Here is a 23,348-nt window from a genome sequence, read left to right on the forward strand (position 1 = left end):
ATATATTTCAATATACAATACTTATATGGACAATATAAAAAAAGTTACAAATAAATAAGCACATAAAAGTAAATCCACTCATCATGGTGTTTATAAAAGGGATTCCTTCAACTCCACCAATTGGAACCTTTATTTAAATAGCTTCATCGTAAGCAGCAATCATGTATCTAGGAAATCATGATAAGAAATGTAAACCACGGAATACGTATCTACTCGAAGATATATACTTTAAAACACTTGCTGTTGCAATGTTTTTGAAATTCTAAGGCTTTTCTACCTCAGGCATATATTACCTTAGCTGTCTTTGGCAAAGTTTGGTCCTAAATGCTCTTCAACTTCGTACTTTATTTGGCCTTATTAACTTTTTTGAATTCGAGCGTCACTGATGAGTCTTTTGTAGACGAAACGCGCGTCTGGCGTAGATACTAAATTTTGTCCTGGTATCTATGATGAGTTTATTCGCTACATACAAATGGAAATTCACAATTGGGAATCTAAAATCATCTGTGTTGTTGTATTGTTTTGTTCTCGACCGACTCTTTTTGTCAATTGCAGACGATAGTCAATATATGAGACAGACTTTATGTTTTATTTCTTGTTTCAAGTTCTGTGAGATAAATGTTGTCTACAGAGTTCCAAACTTTGAATTATTAATTGATAAGGCTAGTAAGTCATGTTCTGTGGATTCATTTATTTTCGTGGGTATCAATTTTTGTTGATTACTGAAAACTTGCATTTTCGTGGATATTTTTTTTCGTAGTTTTGCCAATCACTGTATATAGAGCCTATAGAAAACATTTGAATTTGTGGTTCACTTCTACCCACGAAACCAATGACAATTGGTCATTCAAAATCAGTTCATATTTCCATTGAGTGGGGTGAATGCATAGTTTAAGACTCTTGTTCTGTCGACGTACACTGTCGAATCACTTTTGGATTTCATCCGATTCATTAAGGTTTTGTTTGATGCTTTCATTTATTTTTTTTAAGCGATTTGTGCGATTTTGACATCGGTTTACCACTGTCGACATAATTAAAAATAAGATATAGATATAATCAAACAAACAAACTAACAAATCAAAATAAACAAACAAACAAAATACCAACCAACCAAACAAACAATTAAACAAACATAAAAACCAAAAAATTACAAAATATCAAATAATGATTTAAGGATATATTTTGAATCTAATTATATACAACATATTATGTATAAATTAGCTGTTGCACTACATTTTTTTTCAAGGGAAAAGTCTCAACAGCATCTGCACCTCCTCCGGTTGTTTATTTTTATAAAGTAATTACTTTCTAATTAATGAGAAAAGTGTCCGACTACTAAAAGTGAAATAAGTTTAGCCTTAAGTCTATAACAAGGATCATACAACTGAGTTTTGCTTCCTTACACATTAATATAATTAATTGCTAACGAGCTAATTTAAACATATTAAAAAAAAAAGGTTACATGACCGACCTTATATGCAGATGTTAACAAAAAGGGAAAAATAAAGAGATGTATAAATAAAGAGAACATGAAACAACACCGATATTGCCGTGTCATTTATATATGTAATTAAAATTAATTTAAGTGAATTTAATTAAAGTTTAATATGTTAATTAAGTTATTATGGAAGTATAAACAATAACACGTTTTATTCACATTTTTTAGACATGTATTTCGTGCGAGATTATGTCGCCAATTATCATAATTTACCTCAAATATCTACAAGAAAAAGGACGATAGGTGAGTTTTTATAAACTTTTAAAGACTCCAAACTGTTATCGCCTATGTCATCTCAATATTATTATCTATTTAGGGCTGCAAATTATACTGATTTAATTTATTGTTTCTAAATTGGTTCTTAGATTGCAGCTATATATCATCGAAACAAGTTTGAACATAAATCAATTGAACAAACAAGTAAGTTGTATATTAAATTAGCAGTCTGTCACAATTTTTAAAAACCTTTCCCTGTTTAACATTTGAAATTGGTTTGATCTTGCTCAAATCTAAATGACAATAGGTTTTGACAAAACTACTTCAATTGCATACTAAATATGATTCTACTACAAACTTTTAACCGCATTTGATATTCCATTTCCTTTAGTAAGCATTGCATTTACCTTTGAAATGATCTCTAACACACCTTCTTACCTGATATCATTAAGGTACATATACAAAGGATCTGTATTCTCAGCTATCATTCTAAAACATTTGTTTATGCAATGTTGTACTCCAAATTGTGATCTGTGATTATGATAGTTGTTTTTCATTTGTATTGTTTATAGTTGATAAAGTGTAACATATGATTATGTCTATTTTAATGAGCTTTTCCTTTTTGAAATTACCTAGAGAATCGGTATTTTTGTTAACACTTATTATCTGTTGTATCTGAAGTACCTAACCAGAAAGGGCATGCTATTGTTTTACGTCGTTTTGTTTGATTCCTTTCTATGAATCTTGATTGACCTCATTCAGGTTGTTCCTTATGCAAAAAGTTCTGATATATTGGTTTGTTGTTGCTATAAACCCGGTGGTAAATATCCCATTTATACTCTAAAGTTTTACTTGCAACAGACCACCAACAAACCCTGATAAGAGTTGTTGGTAGGATTCACAAACTGCAAAAAGTAGATAAATTTCCCTACAAAAGGCATCGGATTCAACGTCTCAATTCTAAACGAACCCAGCTGCATACTTATACAACCAATAAGACACCCCATAAAAGTTTAAAAAAGATCATATGAAATTGCTTTTGTTTGAATGGCCAGTAAATAAGAGTTTTGTAATACTGAAAGTACGATATATACATTGCGTCCAGTTTATAGCTAATACCCAGTAAATAGTTTTTAAAACCATTAACCCGAAAATGGTCTTTTTCAGACAATATTTTAAAAAGGGAGGCGAAAGATAACAAAGGAACAATCACAAGTCGAAAATGAACATACAACGCCAAATGATAATGTTATTTATTTGTAAAGAATAATGAGGAATAATGATTAAATTTACTGTAAACAATCATCTCAAAATACTTTTAAATTTTAAGATACAGTAATCCTGCCTTCTAACACACTGTTATCGACTGCTTTACTTCTAAACAAATTACATTCCTGAACTTTGTGAGAAATAAAGAAAACCTATCTTAATTTTCATTAATTTTCTTTCTAATTTTAGAAACATCATGATATTGTTCATTCCAATTGCCTTATTACTGATGTGTGTTATGTCCTGTTATTCCAAATCTGGTGCCAATGTCCTTCCATATGGTAAGTCATTATCCTGATTTCCAAATTATTTGATGCATTTAAATTTGATGTTATCATTAAAAGCGCAAGGTTTGGCTAGCCACAAGACCAGTTTCAACTTACAAATTTTTTCAGAAAATGTCCTGTGCAAAGTCAGGAGAATGAAGTTGTTATCTTATATTTCATTTCTATGTATATTGCATTGTCGTTCGTTTTTTGTTGCACTTCAGTTGTCTGTTGTGTCATTGTTTTCTTCTTATATTTGGTGTGTTTTTCTCAATTTTAGTTTGTAACCCTTATTTGTTTTCTCTCAATCGATTTACGAGATTTGAACAGCGATATACTACAGTTGCAATTGAAGTACTAAAGCTTGTCTACCTCAGGAATAAATTACCTTAGCTGTATTTGGCAAAACTTTTAAGAATGTTGGTCCTCAATGCTCTTTAAGTTTTTACATACTAAGGACTTTTTATTTAACTTTTTTGGATTCTAACTTCACTGATGCGTCTTTTGTAGACGAAACGCGCGTCTAGCGTAAATACAAAATTTAATCCTGGTATCTATGAGTTCATTTATAAGACTATCAGCTAACAGGAATAACAGAAAATGAAATTGTCTCTTTATTTATTTCCTAGAATGTATTTTACCAAGTGATAGTGGTCACCATTGTCGACATAGTCGGACAAGCTGGTATTTCAATGTTAAACAAGGACAGTGTGCCAAGTTTAGATACAATGGGTGCGGAGGAAACCAAAACCGCTTCGATTCTTATTCTGAATGTCGAAGGAAATGTTCATGTCATGCTGAAATTAATCAGGGTATTTATTGTTCAGAGAAGTATGTTCTACGTTATTACTGGGAAACCTCGAGTAAAATGTGCCGAGAATTCTGGTTCAGTGGTTGCAAAGGAAACGAGAATCGGTACAGGACATTACGACAATGTAAACGAGTATGTGACTAATCAAATGAAAAAAAAGTATTATTGATTTAACATGTTATTTTATTATGTGAGTATTTTATTTACTAAGTTATCAATTTAAGAAGGAAAAATTAAATGATTTACACATTCTTCTTTATGAAAGAACTTTTGTTTGAGTCAGCCATTGCAAATATCAAGATTCATGCCAAATCCAGTCTATAATAAATTGTGATTCGCACTTTTTATAAAATATTTGTAATGCCACCAAGTCATGGAGGACCAATGTCATATTTAATACAATTTTCGTTTTTTTGGTTTTCGAAGTTCTTCATTAGCTTATTGAATTTGTCTTTTTTTACTGTTTTGATTCGAACTGTGATGATCAGTTAAATCACAAAGATACTGAACTCCGAGGAAACTCAATCGAAAAGTCCCTAATCACATGGGAAAATCAAATGACAAAACACATCAAACAAATGATAGAGTAGTAGAAATCATCTCTCTCAAAAGTACAATAACATACATAATAAACTTCGAGGGAAATTATAAAGGAAAATTTCCTTAGCAAACGTCAAAATCAAAAGCTCTACACATTAAACGAATGGTTTACATTATCAAAGGTACAAGGCTTACAATTTAATACGCCAGACGCGTGTTTTTGTCTACATCAGATTCATCAGTAACGTTCAGATCAAAATTGTTAGAAAGCCAAACAAGTATAAAGTTAAAAAGCATTGAGGAGCCAAAATTCCAGAAAAGTTTTGCCAAAAATGGCTATTGTGTTCATGCCTGGGATAAGAAAATTCATAGTATTTCGAATTATTCATACTTATGCAAACAGTTACTGTAAATTATAAAAAAAATCATAATTAACAACTGACATATTTCTGATTTGGTTTAGAATTTTTTTATGTAGAAAATGGTGGATTTAATATGGTTTTATAGCTAGCTAAACCACTCACTTGTATGACACTTGCACATAATTCAAAATTCAATTATAGTTAAAATGATGTGCTAACAAAACGAACAGACATAATAGGTAAAATTTCACAATTTCATATCCTATTATTAGACGATATACTTGGTTCTGTAGTACTGTAGCAATTCATTAAGACATTCTTTTTTACTAGATAATTAATCTGTTGTGTCAATGTGTCTCACTTTCCATATTTGCAGTCAACGAACAACTAACAAACGTGCAGTTCGTATATTAAATTGTGTAAATTGGTACGAATGTATACCAAACTGCTCTAAGGGAGCTAATATCAAGTCATTAGTTAATTAGAACTTTGACCAAAATTAAACATCTGTACAATCCAATAGGTGCCAAGGTTATCGTATGTATGACAATTATTCTACCATTTGAAAAGCATGATAATGAAGGCAAAGCAGTAATGTTTTCATATCCATGAAATAAAAAAATTACATTGTTAATATATTTCTTTCTATTATAACAAAATAATCTTCGTCTAAAAGAAGAATAAATATAATCTTATGCAAAGTATTAAGCTACAAAAGAGGGACGAAAGATACCAAAGGGACAGTCAAAATCATAAATGTTGCGTTATGTTTTGGTTCTAACATGAGATTATCCAATAAACTCTAAGCTAATAGTCTGTATAAGAAGCGACCAGCAATATCAATAGCCTTTTAAATATAGCATTAATGTGAAAACCAGGCAGAAGATAACAAGGTGGCATTCAAACTCATAAGTCGCAGGAAACTGACAATGTCATGCCAAAACTCAAATCTGACTAAAAGACAAACATAACTTGTAAAACTAGACAGAGTAACACTTACCCCACCAAAAAACACACACTTGGTGCGATCTCATGTGTCCCGCAAGGGTAAGCAGATAGTTCTCCTATTCTGGCATCTGTCTTGTTACTTATTTAATTTCAAATCAGTTACGTCATTTTCAAACTTAAAATGAAGACGCACACCATTTATCTAAACATAACACCAAAATCTAGAGATTGAGCAATACAAACACCACAAAAAAAAAATGAAATGAAATCCGGTGCTCTAAAGAGAGAGAAGTAGTGTCTTTTTAAATTGTGGTAACAAAGAAAACATATTACGATAAAATAACTTTCAATTTGCAATCTAGTCCATTTTTTTCAAATTTCACAGCTGATAATTTATACTCGACAAAAGTTATTATCTCCGAAGGAAATTAAAACATAGTCCAATATATTAAAGAAAAAAACTAATGATGAAATTTGAAGCAAGAACAGGTACTTCATGTATTAGTTAGTTAAATCTTATTGGAGATAATCAAATATACTTTGTCCACACACATTTTCTTAAGAAAACTGTATTTGTCTTATTATATAGCTCAAATTTGGTCATCCAATCAATAGTGAATTGTTCTTCAAATGTGTGTTTTAATCTATAAGCGGTATGATGGCTCCTTTGGAATTTTTGTTATTGGTTCTTTGTTTAGATATTGATGTTATCCTCAAAGAGATATTTATAACAATGGGTCAATGCAAAAAAAAATATATGAAGGACAGCCAACTAAATGGCCAAACGAAAAAAGACAAACTCTCAAAATTTTTAAACAGAAATCTAGATACGAAGCAATAAAAACTCAACAAACTCAACAAACAAAACCAACCCACAAACAAGGGTGAATTCACGTGCGTCGGAGAGATAAGCAGATCCTGTTCCACTGGAAGCTCGATAATATCATAAACGCAGAATTGAGGACGGTATTTGTGACTTCAACAATTTTAATACAGATATTTCTAGATGACACCCGTTAAACTTTCGATGAGATTACGCAAAAGGTTACATTTTTCGTGCCATCTTTTAATTCCATTCCATGATTTGCAATATCTGAGACGATAGATTTAAGAATTTATTTGTTTAAAGGATGTTTGAAATAAGTCATTTTGTTTACAAAGCTTTAGAAAGTCGTAGTACAGTTGATTTTGATTTTTCACGGTGTTTGTAAATCACGAAAGGTAGGCCTATATTTTGAAGATAATCAAGGTCTATCTATATGTACACCGAGGAGCAGAGTTGAATTCAGCACATTCACCAAGCTGTAGGAAGGACTTGATTATATACATACACGATCAGTTTTGCATATACACAGTGTCGCAGTTCTTTAATCGAGTAGAATTTGTTGTCTATTGAGAGGTGTTTCGCTTTAATGATTCATTTGTAAGTTCTATGTCATAGTTATAAAGGATTGAAATGTTGAAAGATCGCCTTGATTGACATATTGAAAACTAAGGTTGTTTGAATTGTTGCTTGCGTCTAACCTAAAGTCACGCAATACCATTTATCATGCTATATGTGAAAACGCTTTAAAAATATTAATCATATGCATTATTCATACAAACAGTTTATTTGACGCAATTTATGTTAGTAGTCTTATTGAGATTTCTGCTACGGTTTCCTAAATTTTTTTGAAAGATATTTTGGATTTAGAAGTAATTTTCAAGTTAGAATTGCATGCAAGTTGTATCAGTCTGTTTATTCACGAGTTTCAGACCTAACATTACTTCTGTCGTAGCTGTATGAACTTTAAGCTATATATCATATCGTCTTTAATGTTTTGACAGTGCACTAACCAGTTCTGACGAAGGTATTTTTAATTAAATTGTAATCAGAACTAGTATGAGCAGGAAAATTTTGGAATAGTTCAAACATAAATCACTAGTTTTTATTGTTATTGTAGTAATTGCATGCGAAGGTATACAATCAAAATTATATATTGCAAGCATGCTACCACATTTGACATGTACCGCCATTGAACATCATTAATATGAAAATTCACGTGCAATGAATAAATTACGAAAGCTTTTAGCTTAATACGCCGCGGTTCACTAAAAAGACTTTTAGTTCAAAGACAAAGTTCCGATCAAATGTGAGTATACTGATTTCGTTATTGACTAATTTAAGGTATTTTTTCAATAAATTTTCTGTGCCTATAAATGTTCAATTAAATATGTATTATTTTTTTTACATTTTTTCACAAAATGCAGTACCGTTTTGATTCATGTGAACGAATAATTAATAGAGCATTTTATAGCTGGTAAAATGTCTACACCATTTTCTTCATTCGGTATCAATTGTTTCCAATGATAATGTTTGCAAGGTTAAAAATTCTATCGTTTTCAATAACTCATAAATCATCTAAAAATAAACTCTTTATTTGATAGAGATTGTATTCATTCGGATTTTATTGCAATAGTTTAAATATAATTTCAACTTAGCTTCTTTTCGTATCGAAATTACGTATCGAAACGATGAAAACAGTACTAGTTCGTTATATTATTATAGCAATAGTGCAACTGATTATGATGCAAAATCTATTTATAATCGGGACAAAAGTCCAATATTATTCTTCCAAATCATGGAAAAATCTCTCATTCTTTTAACAGGATTCTTAGAGACTTGAATTACCTCCTCTCTTTTTATAAACAGTATTTTTAGGACATGCGCATAAGCAAGTACACATAAGTCGTTTATCAAAGCAAATTTTGTAGTCATAATAGCCTTATATTGTTTCTAATAATATTATATAATATAATAAAACAAAAACTTATATTATTCATACGTCCATTTTTCAGTTAGCAAGCATACGTGCTGACCTACAATGAACAGCCTACTCTTGGTTGTGTCTGTATGGACGTTCCTTGTAGTCGTGACGTATGCGGCGAAGAAAACCAAGGAGGATCCGTTTGACCTCAGTGGAATAATGTCGATGCTGGATGGCCCAAACAAAGTTGGAGCAAAGATGGGACCTATGGAAATCATGTCGCTAATGACCCAAGTTCAAACCTTGCAAGAAAGCTTAGAAAAGAAGCCAAGTTCAAGTTCAAAAGACACGAAGAAGCCGTCAAAGAAGTCAAAGAAATCTAAAAAATCGTCTAAAAAATCTTCTAAAAAGTCAAAGAAAGCACCTAAAAAATCATCCAAAAAATCAAAGAAGGACAGGAAAAGTAAAAAATCCTCCAAAAAAGAATAAGTAATGTTTTTATGACACAGGTAAGTTTTTACGACAGCGACATGTTTAAAAACAACAAATTTGCAAATATAACTTGATTTTTGAAAATTGTTTAATTGATTGATTGATTAGTGTTTAAGGCCTCTTTCAGCACTTAGGTAATATTTCTTTCCGGTAGGTTTTTACTTGTGGAGGAATCCGGAGTGCCCGGAGAAAACCACCGACCTCCGGTAGGAAAACAATCAATCCAAGTCAATTAATTAATATTGGAGTCGAGAGCACCTGCCATGTGCGGGATTCGATCTGTTGACATGCTAGTGTTATACTAGTAGTAGTTCCACTTCTTATACCACCACCCCACTTGTTAAAACATTGCTTTTAGAAATGATTTAACGTTATTCACGGTTCGCGACAAGCCATTTAAAGATTTCGTTTCTCCTAGGAGACATTTTCATAATGCCTGTAGATTGGTTGGCTTTCTTGCTCTGTTTGTATAAAAGATTGCTCAAGCATTATAACTAAGATTGACATTTGCAATCAATAGATAGGCGGGGCTTCAACTTGCATACATAGCTTAACTTCAACTAACATGTACAAGTATAGTGTATACAAGATGAAGCCCCGCCTATCTATAATTATTCATACTATACCTGTATCAAACGCGTTTAAATCTCAAAACCTTTCATGGGCATTTTGTTTCCTTCTACATGTAAAACATATCACAAACAACAACTAAAGCAAATAAAACAAATATTTATAAGTCATAAAACAACGGAAAATGATAAAGTGGAATAGAAAAACCAACATGCAGAATATGAGTGAAAGATTTGTATGAAGATGAAAGTTATGTTGGTTAAGTTTTCAAATATCTAGACTAAATGGTATTAGAAAGTCTGAAAAACTAAATTTCGATCATGAACAACACGAAGAAACCAATGGGATATTTAAACTCAAGTCGAAAATAAACAAACACTACCATGGGCTAAAACTGAAATCGACGACAATATCAACGATAGAATACAAAACACAACGTAGGAAACGATAAATTGGGCAACAAAGACGTTAACCCGAGGAAATCGTGTGAATGATCTAAGATACTACAGAAGAGTAAGCAGATCCTGCTTCAATGTGACATCCGTTTTTCTTTCATTAAAACACAAACTCAATGACAAGTCTATTTCGGTAGGTCATATTCACGAAAAAAGGTTTACAACCATTGGATCATTTTCGTCGTCATCTGTAAAACAGAAATTTCATAACGGTCAACCAAGTAGTTATGTTTTGTAAATATACGATCTATAAATGCTTTACAATGTCACTCCTGCGATTCCAGCCCTATGTTACTCCATCTAATGAGTTTACACAAATTATTCAGTATAGTTCTTTTTTCTAGTATTGAAAACATCATGAAATGTCAAAATAGTAAAGTTTATATTAAAGTGGAATTTGTCATCGATGTCTCCTGAATCACATTATTCCACATCCTAAACTATTCCAATGTAGAATGCTGCTAATATAAGAATGTAGAATAGCATTAATGTGTATCAACAGGTCAGATACTTTTCTAACTAACAGCACATATTTTTATATCATATTTTTTATTAAATTTTTGATTTCTTTATTTTTGACTAGCACTAAAATTTATCATTGTTTTATTGTACGTGTTTACGTTACTTTTGTTATTAATAAGGACCCCAAGATTTAATGGGGTAAAGCAAAATACTTCTCACTGAATTTCTCCCATCAGACAATTGAACCTTCACAAAAACTTGTGAACGTTTATCTGATGCCACGTGAAGGGAGGGTTCCATGGTATCTGCACTTTTACAACAACTCTTGGAGATGTCACTAGGGGATCTGTCGCGAGCTTAAATGTATGTCTCCATCTAACATACCCTCCTTTCCAGTGGTATTCCAAATAGCCACCATTTATCCCGGTCAACACACTTTACAGGCCCTACTTTTTAAAATGCTTGCTTATTTGTTGTCGTCATGAATTATGTATGAGCTATTTACTACTGAATGTTGAGCAAACAACAATCAATCAACCCTACTGAAGTCTGTACACGTGACAATCATTGTTTACAATTAAAGTTAATAAAGCATTTAATTTACATTTAATTAACCTGTCATCTAATTTTAAGGTGATAACACTACAGGGAGATTAATAAAATCAGATGAATGTTTTAATGACCTTCTATTGTTCAGGAAATTGAAGCTTCTCAGAGATCAAAATTGGTTTTAGTCAAACTGCTGTTTGTCCAACGAAAATTTTTCGAAGAAGTGTGTGGTTCAAGTTTTTTTGAAATTTTCATTTTTTAGTAAACATGTCAAAATTTTATGAATATTAAACGAGCCAAATTGATTTTTATAGTGAAGGTGCTTGGTATCACTTTGAGATGTCTCTAGAACTAATTTGTCTTGTTTATATTCAAAATGAAATCAAAGCTATAGATATGACATAATTCACAAACGTATGATTAACACATTTTTTGAATCTCATAAAAATTCGCAAACTATTGTTCATATAATTGTCATATGAACAATGAATTACTTTAAACACACATGATAATGTTTTCTTTTATGCTTTCAGATATTAAATCAACTAGAGAAACCAATTCTAGAAGAAAGTGTTCGACAAAGAGATTTCGTAATTTTAGTCACAATAAATAAATTTTGAGTGTCAGATTTCGTTTCTATGTTACGTTTTGTTTATCCTACTCATAGTGTAAAGATTTCTGTAACGTTAGTTACTTCTTAGAATCATTTTCATAACCGCAATATTAATGTTTGCAATACTAATGAAACATTTACCATGAAGTTGTTTGTCATCGGCTATTGGTAACAGTGATGTTAAGCTCACTCAGTCTGTCAATGGCCCGGGCGTCCAGTGCGGATTTTATCCGAATAAAAGAGTACAGTACATGCAGGTGCACGAGAAGAAACTGGAGCACCTCAGATCACCCCCAGTTTTTGGAGGGGTTCATGTTGCTCAGTCTTAAGTTTTCTATGCTGTCTTGTGTACTATTATGTGTCTGTTTGTCTTTTTCTTTTAATTAAGGCATTGTCAGTTTATTTTCGATCTATGTGTTTTACTGTCCCTCCGGTATCTTTCGCACCTCTCTTAAGTTTCCACCTTTTTAATCAATACACAAGGTTGAGTCCTCTGCTAGTTAAAAAAAAAATCTTGATTTAGGCGTTGAAACCCTGTAGTTTACATGACTATAACACGTACGATATGACAAGTGGCCATTACAGACCAACATTCACCTTATCTGACCCAGTCTATTAGCGCGCCAAGAAACAGTCTTGACCACGTTGTTATGGAATTGATTCTTAATGCAAGTTATGTGAGAGACTTCATACAACGATATAATCTTACAATTAGGGATAAAATGGCCTAATTACATGTATTAATTTAAGATAACTTTTTTCAAAGTGCATTGTATTACAAGTAAGCCAGAACTGAAGACAAATATGTTTTGCAATATATATTCGAAGGTTAAAAAAGCCTAAAGATAGAAAAGTAGAAAATGTCCATGTAGCTAGAACTAGCTAGAAGATTCAAATCAAAGTATATTGTATAAAAAAAATGGGCTCGAGTTGATGACAAGGAAGTGCAATTATAGTCGAAAGTTTAAAAAAGCTATAAATATAGAAAAGTATGCAATGCCCCTATTGCAAGAACTTTCCGGATAATTCAAAACAAAACTAAACCACACGAAATTAATTACATGTCACCCGTATGACATTTCGCATGTCAGGCCAAATTATTTTTGCATAATTACAGTTATAAATACGTGATTTGAATATTTAAATTTGATGACACTTTCGTGATTTCTATTTTATTGGCGAAATTACTAAAGGACTGTTCTGCAACTACACTAGAGTAAGTGACCTCTTATTTCCATCTTTTTTAATACTGAAGAATTACTTTTTATATATGATAAAAGCCATCGGATATAACTTGTAAGTAGCTCATATTGTGAATTGGGATAATTTGACCTTAAGTATGTTTAGCTTTGTATACATTTGCTACACTGACTTTAATCAACTTGGTTAATTTTCAAATGTATTTTTTACCAAAAATTAGAAAAAAATATATATAATTATATTTGAACATAGTATTTGCAGCAGTTACACGGTCTGATTAAATTTTTGGGTTGGAATGTCTTTTTATATATTTAAATCTGAAATTATCATCTTCGAAATAATGTGCCGGATAATTTAAAAAAAATAAATATTATATTCATCTTCTTAGAAGTGATTGGTTTTTATTGGTTGATTTAAAAGAGTTTTTCTATTTACTATATTCAAGGAAAGAAAAAACTTGTTTATCGTTACATTTGTGTAAAACTAGTATATTTTAACATCTTAATCACACAATATAAAGAAAAAAATATGTTGGGCAACAATGCACAACCAAAATCTGGTTGAACTCAGAAATTCAGGACTGTTTTGTTTTTATCATTCTGGTGAAACCAGTTGTTTCACTTGATGAAACGAGTGCGCCAACAAGACGATCACATGATAAAAAAAATACGTTGATATCTCTTGTCGTTAATCGTAAAAGGGGATACGTATAGATCTTTTGTCGTACACAAACATATAAAACATCGTTAACTTACATGCAATTTCTGTAATTCTAATACATGATCGAATATCAAAAGTTTAAATGGAAAACCCCGATTTTTTGGACAGATAAGGCCGTTTCTGGAGAATCATAATAAAAAAACTACAACATAGAATATTGTTCCCCTGATTGCACCCGTTGTGTTGCACGTGATACAGATCCGATGATAAGTTTTTTCGATGATCTATGACGGATATTCCATTACTGGAAGAAATAAAGACACCAAATTGAAATATGTTACCACAAGAAAGCCTACAAAATATACCTTACTTTTCATAGATATTTTCAAGAAAAAAAGGATTCAAATAGACTACGCCATATTTCTCTCTCATATTATACATGTAGTCTAAAACAGTTCAGAACTCTCAATATAGTTTTTTTTTACCATGATTCATTATTTCAAGTTTTGAAAAAGCTAAACGAAGTCAGAATAAAATAAGTTTTCATAAGGAACAGTGTGCATAACACTCTTTAATCTAAAAATCTGTTTTAATATCACGCTATCCGCTTGGTGATTGATTGAAAAAATACGCTGATTTCTTGAAGTATCGGAAATACTGACAATCAGCTGCGATATGTATTTTTTTTTAAAGTTATAACTGGTTTGTGTTACTGGTTGTATTTGTGTAGTGAAATCGATCTATTTGAAAAATAACAGACAGTATTGTTTGTCTTATTCTACAATAAGTGACGATTACATTTAGTCAGTTCATAGATAACGGACATGTTCTTTAGGTTTGGGCATGTCTATATATATTATAATCATAGTATAAAGCATATAACATAATCGTTGGATTTAACAGCCAAATGGACACCCCTCTTTCGAACAGATTTTGCTGTTGAATAGAACTTTCGAGTCAGTTTTTTGTACTGCAAAATCAAGCAGTCAAAATGCTGGAACTCATGTTTCGAGCATGATTTTTGTGCTCCGAGCAGTGGACAAAGTTTTATGACTTCAACAAGACAGTCTTATCAATTTAAGGTACGTTTATCGTACTCACTCAGAATTAAACCAATCAAAATGCTGGATTTGGTGTTCGAGCAAGCACAAATTTTGTATTCAGAGTACTGAGTAAAGTTTTATTACCGAAGGCCCAGGTACCCATATATGTATATCATAATCGACTTTTTGGGTCCATACGATTTGAAGAAATGCCAAAACTAATTGTAAAATCCGGAAACGACAACAACTAGTCAAAATGTCAGATAGATGAAAGGGGACACGTGCATGACGTGCTATCAATCTAACGACAGACTTAAAATTTCTTTAAGTACAAACCAAAATATTGTTACGATCAACCAATTTATATGAGCCTCTGGTTATGGTTTCAGTCGTATATTTCCCAAGAATTTTGCTTAAGTAATTATACCTGAACGAGAAATATACACGGCATGCAAAATCGTCAATCATGAATGCATTCAAGTCTTTTGTATCAACATGAAATTGAATACACAAATTCCGTAGCCAAGATCCTCAATGTATCGGGGGAAATTATATTTCAAATAGAATATTCAAACAGTGGCTACTTAGCATTTTACTCAAATTCCATTTCCAAATTGTTTTTCTTTTGATTCTCACAGACAAGTCAGACGTATTGCAAAAACAGTTGTGGTTTGAAAAGTAAATATCTTCGTGTCAAGCCGCTCCCATTTATTCTCATAAACAACATGTTTTTTCCAACATGTACATGATATTTATCACATAAAAGTACAAGAACTTATTAATAATTTTAATTATGCATATACTTAAATTTGCCCAAAAGTTGAATAAAAAAAAGAACTATGGTCACTTGGACTTCGCCTGTCCGATCGAAAGGTCCAAAACGAAAACAATGTTGGTTTAGTTGTGCAGGTTTTAAAAAACCCAACACATATTGTGTGAATCAACGAGAACGATATAATGGCCTCTCCATGAACGAGTTTGTGAATCCGTAGTGACCTATTGCAAGGAAAATGTCTGCTTTACCAAAAACATACCCTATTTGTGCAGTTTAAGTTTTCATTTCTTGTCCTGTACCAATATTTGTTAATTTGTTCTCGTCCTAAATTAGATGTGATACGGATGCCATAGAAGTTTATAACTATAAGGCCTTCGTTCATCAATGAGCAAAACCCATACCGCTAAGTCAGATATAAAAGTGTATGTAATTTTAAATACTGCTTATATATATTCATCTACATATATTTCAGCTCAGTTTTCGGTACTGACATGATTTAACAAACTTTTCTAAAATTACCGTTTATAAATTTTGAAATTATTAAGAAACTAAGGTTGCAGCTCCCTCAGACAAAGTTGAATTGAGTAGATGAGTTTGGCTATCTGTTTTAGGTATTTTTGTCATATAGCTCTTCAACGGTTTGGGTACTTATTCATCCTCTGATTTCAAATGTTTGGCTTTGGGCGTTCCTGATGAAGGGAAATACAGAAAAGCTTTGGACGCAATAAATTATTAAACGTGTTGTTTTCATTTTTTTTCAGACAGTAAATATGAACAAAAACATTATTTCACTGGGCCTGTGTTTGTGTAGCATTCTACTGCTCACGAGTGCTCACAGACAAAAAAGATCTATTTTTTCGGTAAGAAAATATAATCCATTATCGCAAAATGAAGTACAGTTTTACTTACAAGAGCTACAAGAACTGAAACAAAGGTTGAATGGAGGCAACTCACATGGAAGCAAATCAAGAAGGAGAGACAGACACTCAAAGAAAGGAGGTAAGAGATCCGGGAGAGACGAACCGACATGGCGAGCAGGCATGTCCTGGTGGGATAGCACGCATGGCAAAAAGGCCGGGAGTTCTTCAGGTTCATGGGCGTCATCATCATCTAATAGTAAGTTAAAAAGGGATTACCCATATATATGTTAGACTTCGTAAGTTGAAATTAAATGTATCATTTGATGTTACAACATATTTTAGGTAACAACTTCACACCTTTATTGCATAAATGAATACAAAGGCAAAGTTGGCACATTTAGATGATGATGTTTGTGAAGTTAGGGGGTAAATGATCATCTGTATCAAACGTGCATATTTTCGCTGATGATTTCTTTGATGAACAAGGTTAAAAACACTTGATTTCTGTTCATCAACAGGAAACCGTAAAATTGTGTATTCCAAAACTACGTAGAAGATGGAATAAGGGGGTGATCATTCATTATACCTACGAGATGGTAACACCATCTTAAATGAAAGGTGATATAAAATATGTTAGTGGAGGACTGTTATGGCGACTGTTCAATGCATGGTAATCATAGTTGGAGGACAACTAAGCTTTCATGCTCCCGCAGGCTGATTCCAAGCATATTCAGACCCATTCTAACATCTTTTCTTTATTCGTCTAGGCCCATATTCTAGACCTTCTATTTTTTAACTTAAGTGCTTTTTTGTTTATCTTTTATAGAATACGCTCTGTTAACAATCGCTAACCTGTTACCGAATCTTTATATTTTACACTTTGAAGTAGCAATATCAAAAAGATGCTAACTATATTTAGTACATTGCTCGTGACTATTCGTTTTAATGATTTGATGTTAGTTGACTTCGTTACGTCATACCATAAAGACTATTAATTTTTAAAAGTGTTATCAGATGACCCATCATCATGTACTTATTAATCATAGTCTCACTAATTAGATATAAATACGTTTTATTTTAGAATGTGACCAACCAATTGCTTACGGAAATACAGACTGTACGGCCCATACTGTGAGATATTACTATGAAAAAGCAAGCAAGATGTGCCGAAAGTTCCATTACACCGGATGTGGAGGCAACAAGAACAACTTTCACAGTAAACGTGAATGCATGCGCAGATGCAGACATTAACACGTGTATAACATGGACATATTTCGTTATAAATCTATATATCATTTCATTACATGAGCACTCAGTCTGTACAATCTAAATAATCGTTACTTATACATTTATTTTAAGACCTGTTTTTTGTTTAATTAATTTCAACATTATGAGAGAAGATATTTCCCCCAATGTCGACCGTCACACTATTTAACATACAACCGTAAAAAATCGAGGGAAAGTCATGACAAACAAGAAAGACAACGAAAAGACTAACAAGATCACAAAGCAAACGAAAGACTGAGCCTCACGACCCTCACTTAAAGCTTATAACTGGGGGTGATATACGGTGCTCAATTAAGGTTGGCAGATCCTGATCCACCAGTGGCACTCATCAGGCTGCTTGTAATCAAATGTCAAGCATGTCACAAAATAGGAAATGAACATTGGATAGCGTTTTAACGATTTGAATATATCAGTTGTTATTTATGACAAAGTTTTATAACGGTTAACCCACTCATAATGGTCAACGTAAACCTTTTATTCAAAAGCTTTCATGTGAGCAACAACCCTCTATCAAGTTTATAATGATAGAAAACACGAGCTCAGCTCTGTCATATTGTATCAACTGCGAAAAATATTATAGTCCACATGCAGTTGCTGCTAGAATGTTGCTTCAAAGACAACAAAAAAATAACACGCGTGATTCTGGATTGAAACAAGCACAAATTATATGGATACCATACATTAGTCTATGAGTACTTGATGTCCGTATGTTTAACCGTGATATATAACATCACCCCAACAAAACTTTACAATCTACAAGACAACGTCTTATCTTGAACAGACCTGTGACTTTAACAATCACTTTAAAAAGTTGCACAATAACCAGTTATATAATTCCTAAGAAAAAAGAATATGAATAAAAAAAGAGATGCGGGGAAAACAGCGATTAGACAGTAACTTTAAAAAGCATTAAAACCAGAAAGGATAACAGGAACGCAACACATGGTCTTCATAAACTGACACCTGTGTAAAGCTCCAAATTGTCAGTCAAGAAAAGATAAGCGAAAGATACCAGAGTGACACTCATATATCGAAAATAAACTGATAACGCGATGGCTATAAAGGAAAAAGAAAAACACACAAATAATTATAGTACAGAAGACGCAACATAGAAAACTAAAGTTTCGGTGAGGTTTTTCGATTTTGAAAAGAGACATCTCACTGAACAAAGGTTTCCAGAGTAGCGAAATAATTAGTAAAAATTAAAATAAATCAATTGAAGCTCCGGATCCAAACATAGCAGTATTATAGAAGCACCAAATCAAGGTCAAATATATCATCATGGCGTAATCTAATGTAGGCAAAACCACACAGTTTATTATCTATCATTTAAAAATACGACGTAGTATATGAAATACCACTGACAAAACTATCCACATACATGTTGATAGTTGTCTAGATGTAAGCCCCTATTAATAATGTCTACTTTACATATATTTAGCTTAGAGTATCTGTTAAAATGACAATGTTATCTAATTTATAGCTTTGTATATTCTATGTATGAAATAAGGCAACATGACATTACTGCCATACTCATGTTGGTTTTGCTCTAAGAAAGACAACCATGACGTTGTATTATATCCCTTATTAGCTATGCTTTTGTCTTTTTCTGTGATACATTTATCAACAATTCAACGATTGTATAATGCATTGGATTGATCTCTAGCATCACTGGAGTCATTATGGATCAAAATGTGCATTTAATGTTTTTTGCTATTCGGGGACGAGAAATAAAAAAAATGAAAATCCCATTACGTTAATCAAAATTACACATACACATTAATTTTAAAAACCATAAATTATTATACGTGTGTCTATGTGACTCCCATACAAGCGATAGGTTTAATTTGCGATAAATCAGGTTTAAAACACCATGTTCTACATAAGGAAATACCAACATATCAAGTACGGAATATAACAGTTGTTTATCATTCGTTTGAGGTTTCTTTTTTTTTAATTTGATAATGGATCGACATTCCGTTACTTTTCACTACCATAGTAGTGGTCATTTTGTCAATTAAAACTCGATCTAACTGTAAATGAAAGAGTTCTTTTTTTGGTACCCTGCTTTAAACTATGATTCTCTCTCTTTTGAAAAACAAAAAAATGTGTGACTTAACAGTCGGTTTCTACCTGGTTTCATGTTAGGGTCAATCACAGTCCTTAAAACATTTCGCATATTAACCAGAAGACCACTGAAGATTCACAAGCATGATCTGGGTTTTGTTTCCTCACAAAGTACAGATATAAATTGGAAAGTGAAAAAAACTACTACTTCAGTAGTGGAAATGTCTTTAATGCTCCATAGAATATAATTCAATCACAACTTTCATTTGCAATGTACTTGTCAGTCTGTAGCAATATAAAAATAAAGAAATGAAGTAGGATTGCTAATAAGACAACAGTTACTATTTACCAAAGTTCTAATGAAGTGGATGTTAGCCATAATAAACAATCGTACAGCCTTCAATAACAGTAAAGTCCGCTATTGAAGGCCCCGACATGAAAATGTGAAATAATTCAATTGACAAAAACTAACGGTCTGATCTGTAACAAAACATTTTAATGAAAAAAAAAAATATGGTAGACATGAACCAAAGACAAACTCTAAGGGACTTTCCGATTTGATTTTCCTCTGAGTTTAGTATTTTTGTGATTTTACCTTTTTTTCTACAAAATGGGAAAAAGTAGACTGTTTTGTCATTAAAGAATTGCCAAAACCAAAAAAACCAAAAAAGTTATTTTTTAACAATAAAATATTTGTTATGTATATTGTGGATTGTTGGTATTTCAACAACATCGGTTTTCCAATGAGTTTTAATCATGCATCCCTACTAGCCATTCCGCGGAAGACATGTTTATCGTCTTCGTCCATCCGTCCGAAACACATCAATGCTAAGAATTTGAAAAGCTAGAATTCTAGTACTTTACAGAATTATTTGTCGTAGTATACTCTAGATTGTACCAAACAATTATTTTGACTATGCTTAATTATAAACAAATAATGTTGGTAGAAACAGCCCATTTTTGTAGGGATCGTTTGATTTTGAGCTTGCCTTACTTTATCCTTTTCTATGACCCATCGTGAAGCTGTTTCAATGAAACTCTCATAATTAGCAGGTTTGTTTTATTATGTCTAGATGATCATAATCTGCTGCCGTTTGATACTTTAATGGGAGTTATGGAACTTTTTCTATTTTTTTGGCATGAAGTACCAGAATGTCACCTTGTTTTATCTATTGATAATAGGAACAAAAACAAAACCTTGAAATACACTATTTCATGTAAATTTAATTCCTTCCTTCATTTTGTACAGTTCACACAATTTCCCCATTTTAACAGCACGGGAATATTTTGCTACAACATGTCTTTGTCGTAACTCACAAGAGACATTTGTTCGTGAGCTCACGTCTTCAGATACAATATTCGTCTGATTTGTACATTTCCTGATATTAAAATGTTTACCGAGTGTGGAATAGCATGGTGGTGATGCATTCAAAGCAGAAGACGCTTACAAAATCGACACACCCGGTCTGACCTCTTTTGCAGCGCATTTGCTTCTCTTAGTTTTTATTTTTACTTAGATTTGTACATTCTTAGTAGGTTTATGAAATTTAAACACTGTTAAACTGGTGTTTAGACACAATTCAATATGCTAACACATTTTGTGAACTTTTTTTTACGCTCAGTTCTAAACATGTTTCAGTTTCAAACATGTGTATGACAATGAGTAACTGTTCATGTTTGTGTTTAGAATTGTGTTGACCTTAAACATGAGTGAACACTGGACACTTTAATTTGCAAAACAATCATTTGCAAATCCGTCGCCGCCTCAAATAAGAGCTGCAATATCATGTTTATAATCAAAATATTCGGAATTACATGGCATTCAATAATTTCATTTGTTTTTTCATGTTACTATTCTATTTATTTTCAATCAGAAAACCCATACCCTTTACATTTTATAGTTATCTATAAAAAGCAACACCAATAAAATTTGAGACAAAGCATCAATTCATACTTCAAATATACCAGACTAATTCATTGTAATTTATAAAAACACAAAATTATGAAAAACAAAAATGACGGATATAAACCAACATCAACCACTGAACTACATGTATGTTCAAGCTCCTGATATTTGACAGGCATAATATGGCTGGGTTCTAGGATATGTATAGTCTAACTATACACATCCTTGCTGGGTTGATATAAAAATAAGAAGCAGTCTGATATCCAATAAGACTTTTCTCCAATAGAGATCAAATGACATTTAAGAAGGTTTGAAGGTTAGTTGTTACTTTATCATATGGTACAAAAATCATTCAAAACAATCAATTTGTTTTGGCACCAGATGACTTTTAAAATGTATATACCTTTGAAAAAGCTCCAAATTATCTCCCTTTGCTGCAAACATGCCATTTTTTGTAACTCATCGGTGACCTATATTTTTTATTATCATTTTCAATAAGCTGTACATAAACTAAACTATTGTAAAATTTAAGCGATTTCTGTAATTTTTTTTTTTTTTTAATTTTGATATTATTAATAACTTTATTTCTCCTAATAATTCAAAAGAAAAAAAGTACCTTTACAAAAATGTATGCTTCTTTCGAAGACGGATTGTGAGCTTAAATGAACAGTGACCCCATTTTTTAACATTTTATTTTTCTATTAGTATAAGATAAATTTCATTTATAGAAAATATAGCTATATTAAGAAAAAAATATGATTTAGACCTGCGAGCCCCTTAATTAAAAAAAAAATAGTTCACTGTACAGCCTTTGACCATGAGCAAACCCTATACCCGACAATGGTTTAAATAACAGATCAACATTTGAACAAATTGTTAACATTTGTTGCAATGGGCTTAACTCAAAAGACTGCAACAAGGAACCAAACAACAACCGGTAATATGTAAATCATAGACACAAATCACTAAAATAAGAGTACTTACAACGAATATTTAAATGAAAATTTATCTAAATGTTCATAAACATGATAAAATAGCCATTTTATTGCTGTATTTCTCTTCACTGATAATTTTTGAGTTCTGTGTATTTGTAGGTTAGACATCTCGGTTTTCATGGTCATCATTCAACACATCAATACTGAACAGAAAACGTAAAGTTAATAATTTTCTCCATAGTGCGACTTTTTTTTTTATTAATTTGAAATGGAATGTGGTTTTTTCCTACACTTATAAGAAAGAGGAAATTTCAACATAATGACTATAAAAGAAAAGGAGTCATATCACCAAGATCATAGATGCACAATAACTTGATCATGTAAATGCAACAATGTTATTATCAATTGAAAGAAGGAACAAATGAAAAAAATATTAGTATGTTGATGTCCAAATAAACTTGATTTGTCTTCTCAATTGAATCGCTTCACCCAATAAAGATTTACGGAGGAAGAAATTTCAAGAAAAGATTGTAAAAATGTTTTGTCTAAGAATTGCAGTAATATTCTAGTGGATGAAATAATTTATTGACTTGACTCTTATAAAGTGGACTGAATAATTGAACATAGCAAGCAGTAAAAAAAGAAAGCTAAAACTTCAACAAAAAAATGTTTATATTATAAATTTGCAAATATAAGCATAATATTATGTTCACAACAAAGGTATATAATTCAAATTGTTTTCATATTCGTGTATTGCAATGAAACTATAACAAAGAAAACATAACCTCATGAAAAGAGTAAACTATTCAGTCAGAAT

General features: G+C 31.8%; 1 protein-coding gene and 1 long non-coding RNA gene across 2 annotated transcripts; both read left to right on the forward strand.

Moving 5' to 3' along the window:
* The first annotated feature begins 1,661 nt into the window (after nt 1-1,661).
* LOC134710962 (papilin-like) lies at nt 1,662-17,696 on the forward strand. The gene is made up of 8 exons (XM_063571385.1): nt 1,662-1,741; nt 3,173-3,264; nt 3,879-4,196; nt 8,821-9,120; nt 10,758-10,834; nt 11,719-11,775; nt 16,238-16,592; nt 17,418-17,696. Exons 2-8 carry the CDS (start codon nt 3,180-3,182, stop codon nt 17,585-17,587), a joined length of 1,362 nt encoding a protein of 453 aa, XP_063427455.1. The 5' UTR covers nt 1,662-1,741; nt 3,173-3,179; the 3' UTR covers nt 17,588-17,696.
* Nucleotides 7,908-11,811, forward strand: LOC134712170 (uncharacterized). Its single transcript, XR_010106262.1, has 3 exons — nt 7,908-8,042; nt 8,749-9,166; nt 11,719-11,811. It is a non-coding gene; the product is annotated as an uncharacterized LOC134712170 (long non-coding RNA).
* Nucleotides 17,697-23,348: the final 5,652 nt, after the last annotated feature.

The sequence above is a fragment of the Mytilus trossulus genome, chromosome 3, assembly GCF_036588685.1.
Source record: "Mytilus trossulus isolate FHL-02 chromosome 3, PNRI_Mtr1.1.1.hap1, whole genome shotgun sequence".
Classification (NCBI taxonomy): domain Eukaryota; kingdom Metazoa; phylum Mollusca; class Bivalvia; order Mytilida; family Mytilidae; genus Mytilus; species Mytilus trossulus.

Excerpts from the sequence above, each read along its gene's own strand:
- LOC134710962 (XM_063571385.1), top strand. The coding sequence starts at position 3,180 with ATGATATTGTTCATTCCAATTGCCTTATTACTGATGTGTGTTATGTCC. Across the intron at positions 3,265-3,878 it reads TGCCAATGTCCTTCCATATG|AATGTATTTTACCAAGTGAT; the intron begins GTAAGTCATTAT and ends TTTATTTCCTAG. Across the intron at positions 9,121-10,757 it reads ATCAAAGAAGGACAGGAAAA|CACTAAAATTTATCATTGTT; the intron begins GTAAAAAATCCT and ends ATTTTTGACTAG.